General features: G+C 40.0%; 1 protein-coding gene across 1 annotated transcript; it reads left to right on the top strand.

Annotated features, from left to right (window-relative positions):
• Nucleotides 1–726: 726 nt before the first annotated feature.
• LOC118938523 (sialoadhesin-like) lies at nt 727–3,759 on the top strand. Its single transcript, XM_036942571.1, has 4 exons — nt 727–760; nt 924–1,124; nt 1,562–1,891; nt 3,357–3,759. Exons 1-4 carry the CDS (start codon nt 727–729, stop codon nt 3,671–3,673), a joined length of 882 nt encoding a protein of 293 aa, XP_036798466.1. The 3' UTR covers nt 3,674–3,759.
• The last annotated feature ends 531 nt before the right edge of the window (nt 3,760–4,290 follow it).

Raw genomic sequence — 4,290 nt, forward strand, 5'->3', positions numbered from 1 at the left:
CCCTCCCCAAAGCAACTAAACAAGTTTGATAACCCTCCCCTATTTTGGACCCCCCAATAAATTGTGATGTATCCCTAACATGTTAGTGAAGGAAATTAAGAAATGTATTAAAATGCTGGAAGTGAATGCTGGAATGAAACTAACTATGCAAATGAGCGAGAGCTGTGTACATTAAGGAAATAGATGCCTGGCTCAAGTAGAAGCCTGTCTGTAATAAAGCATTTGTTGTGTTCAGTTATTTACCGGTAATCAAATAAAACGCCCAAACTAATTGAAGTTTTACGGTAGGCCAGGCCTCACTAACTATAGTAGCACAGCACACCTTGATCTGTTGTCTCTCGATCCGTCCCTTAGTCTGTGCCAACAGACCTTGGCTTAATTTTGATACAATTGTGTTGCATGACTTTTTCAGTGGTGCTGGGTCAGGATGGCTGGAGTGTAACTTACACCAAGAATAGAATCTGTGTCTTGAAGGGGTCTTCAGTGGAGCTGTCCTGCTCTTACACATATCCCAGTGGTCATAAAGTCACAACAGCCTTCTGGTTCACTGAATTGGGGACTGGTGTAGAACCTGACAGTCTAGGTCAGGACCCAGAGTATTCAGGTCGTCTGGAGTATCATGGAGACAAGAAGAATGGTCAAAGCCTGAAAATAACAGACCTGGGAGAGAGTGACTCTGCTGAGTACAAGTTCAGATTTATGACAAATCAGGAAAAAGGGAAATATATGGGCAGTCCTGGAGTCACTCTGTCTGTCACAGGTACAGTAACATTCAATATAGTTAAACTGTTGAATTCCATTTAGTTCAGGACAATTGTCTTGGTTTGTATTTATGTCTGTATAACATATTATTTCTTCCATCTTTGTATTAGAGTGATAAGTCAGTGATAAAGGGATTTACAGTGATATTGTTTTTTCTCCAGGTCTTCAGGTGAAGGTGATTGGTAAGACACTGACCTGTAGCACCACCTGTACTCTGACTGACAACCCCACCTACATCTGGTACAAGAACGGACACAAAGTAAAGGAGGACACTTCCAGCCTGTACTCAGACTCCTTTAGTGATACAGACAGGTACTCCTGTGCTGTAAAAGGCCATGAGGATCTCCACTCTCTTGCAGTGTGTGAGTGTGGACTTTTAAATACAATTTTCTTACAAATAAAATGTTGTTTCCGGTTGTGAGATGATTATAATTTTATTTGCTGTTAATGTGCCGTCCACTTCTGCTTTACTTCCGTATCTTCGTAGGGCTTCAAGATTGTATATCAAATTCATAAGATATATTCATGTTTGTGGGTGAATTTACTTCTACCAGATGCCTTTTATGAAGACCTTTACTCAATATGTTGACACATTGAACACCCTTTTATTTTTATTTATTTTTAAAGTTTAAAAACTACAACGCTGAAAGAGTAGTCACTTCCTGGTTACTTTCACAGCATATCATTATGGTTTTCACTACTAATTGTTTTCCTACTTTATTAACAACATGAGTGTATACTGGTAGGTATTGCAATGAAATATTTATGTAAGGTGTTTTGTTGTCTTTTTGTATTTCAGGTAAGAACTGTTGGATTGTGACTTACACCCATCAGAGTATCTGTGCCTTGAAGGGGTCAACAGTGGACATATCCTGCTCTTACACATATCCCATTGATCATGAGATCAAAACAACTTTCTGGTTTACTAAATGGGAGTCTGATATGGATCCTGAAGATCTGAGCTCAGTGCCAGGATATGAGGGTCATATAGAGTACCTTGGGGATAAGAAGAGTGAGGGTACCCTGAGAATCACAGACCTGAGATTGAGTGACTCTGCTGAGTACAGATTCAGATTGATAACATCTGGAGAAAAGTTTGCTGGCTCACCTGTCTCCCTGACTGTCACAGGTAATCTGTCACACATCTGTTACGGTGACCATATTACCACCACACAGCCAGTCATGAGTCATGAGGCCTGTCAAATTCCGCGTGACCGTTTAGTCACAATAATTAGCCTTCTCCAAGCTCAGATGCTTCTGATGGTTGTTAGTAGCCTTTCTAACTGCCTGGTACTCAGCAATATTTTGTCCCTCTAATAACTCTGACATCAATGCAAATGTGATCGAAAATCTAACCAAACATGAGCTCATGTTGTGCAACATTTCTATAGGCTGTACAATTGCGTGAGAAAACTGAGTGATGGCCTCTATTGAAAAGAGGAGGATCCCATCAGCTTTCTATAGGCTAGGCCTACTATACTGTATTTATTACTCAACTTTCCAAATGTATATAGTGTCAAAAGACACATGCAGGTGTCTGTAATCATGACCGGGTGTGGCCTGATATCATTGGTCAACTCTCATATATTAAAATAGCATACAAAAAACATAAATGGATAGCGTACAGTCATAGATACAATTTGGCCACATAAGCCCACAAACATAATAATAATAATACATATAATAATACACATAATAATCACAAGAATGGCTTCAGATCAAAGTCCACATTGAGACTGAAGGGAGCAAGGGTCTTTAAATTAAATTAAAGATCCAGGCAGCCTCTCGTTTTAACAATAAATTGTTGAGGTCACCCCCTCCCAAGCGGGCTGTCATGTGCCTTTTACTGAAGAGTGGCTTCTGTCTGGCCACTTTACCATAAAGGCCTTATTGGTGGAGTGCTGCAGAGATGGTTGTCCTTCTGGAAGGATCTCCCATCTCCACAGAGGAACTCTGGAGCTCTGTCAGAGTGACCATCGGGTTCTTGGTCACCTCCCTGACCAAGGCCCTTCTCCCCCGATTGACCACTTTGGCCAGACGACCAGCTCTAGGAAGTGTCTTGGTGGATACAAACTTCTTCCATTTAAGAATGATGGCAGCCATTGTGTTTTTGGGGACCTTCAATGCTGCAGAATTGTTTTGGTACCCTTCCCCAGATTTGTGCCTCGACACAATCCTGTCTCGGAGCTCGACGTGCAATTCCGTCGACCTCGTGTCTTGGTTTTTGCTCTGACATGCACTGTCAACTGTGGGACCTTATATAGTTCCAAATCGTGTCAAGTCAATTGAATTACCACAGGTGTACCACAATCAAGTTGTAAAAACATATCAAGGATGATTAATGGAAACAGGATGCACCTCAGCTCAATTTCGAGTCTCATTTCAAAGGGTCTGAATACTTATGTAAATAAAGGTATTTTTTAAATTCATTTGTAAAAAAAAAAATCTAAAAACCTGTTTTTGCTTTGTCATTATGGGGTATTGTGTGAAGATTGATGAGGGAAACAATTATTTGAATACATTTCAAGGGGTCTGAATACTTTTCGAATGCACTGGATAGGAGGACAATATTAATTGTTTTATTTTTACTCTAGATGTTGTGTTGGAGATGGTTCCTACATCTGTGTCAGAGAGTGAGAGTGTCACACTGACATGTAGAACCAAATGTACGCTGGACCCAATCGCAGCATTTATTTGGTATAAGAATGGACAGCCTATACCAAACAGCAACACCTCCTCTCCTGTCTATAGCCTATTCTCAGTCAGCAGTGAGGATACAGGCAGATACTCCTGTGCTGTAGAAGGCCATGAGGATCTCCCCTCTGCTGAAGAGACTCTCACGGTCAGATGTAAGTTTAAACCTTTAGTTTGGTATTATAACATTGTATTGACAGACATTAGCTCCACATGATACTTGAATTGATCATCCTCGATAAAAGGGTGAATCTAAGAGTCATTGTGTGGAGGAGTACAGTTGAAGTCGGACGTTTACATACACTTAGGTTGGAGTCATTAAAACTTGCTTTTCAACCACTCCACAAATGTCTTGTTAAAACCTCTTTGGGCTGCAATCCCGTTAACGGGATGATATGACAACAGCCAGTGAAAGTGCAGGGCGCCAAATTAAAAACAACAGAAATCTCATAATTAAAATTCCTCAAACATACATGCATGTAATACCGTTTTAAACGGTAATCTTGTTGTTAATCCCACCACAGTGTCCGATTTCAAATATGCTTTTCAGCAAAAGCACCACAAACGATTATGTTAGGTCACCACCAAGACACCACCAAGCCACCACCAAGCCATTTTTCCAGTCAAAGAGAAGAGTCACAAAAAGCACAAATTTAGATAAAATTAATCACTAACTTTTGATGATCTTCATCAGATGACACTCATAGGACTTCATGTTACACAATACATGTATGTTTTGTTTGATAAAGTTCATATTTATATCCAAAAATCTACAGACATTTCTAAAAGGATAATTTCTAAAAGGATAAGAATCATAATGTTAATCTGGTGTGT

This window comes from Oncorhynchus mykiss, chromosome 13 (genome assembly GCF_013265735.2).
Source record: "Oncorhynchus mykiss isolate Arlee chromosome 13, USDA_OmykA_1.1, whole genome shotgun sequence".
Taxonomy (NCBI): Eukaryota; Metazoa; Chordata; class Actinopteri; order Salmoniformes; family Salmonidae; genus Oncorhynchus; species Oncorhynchus mykiss.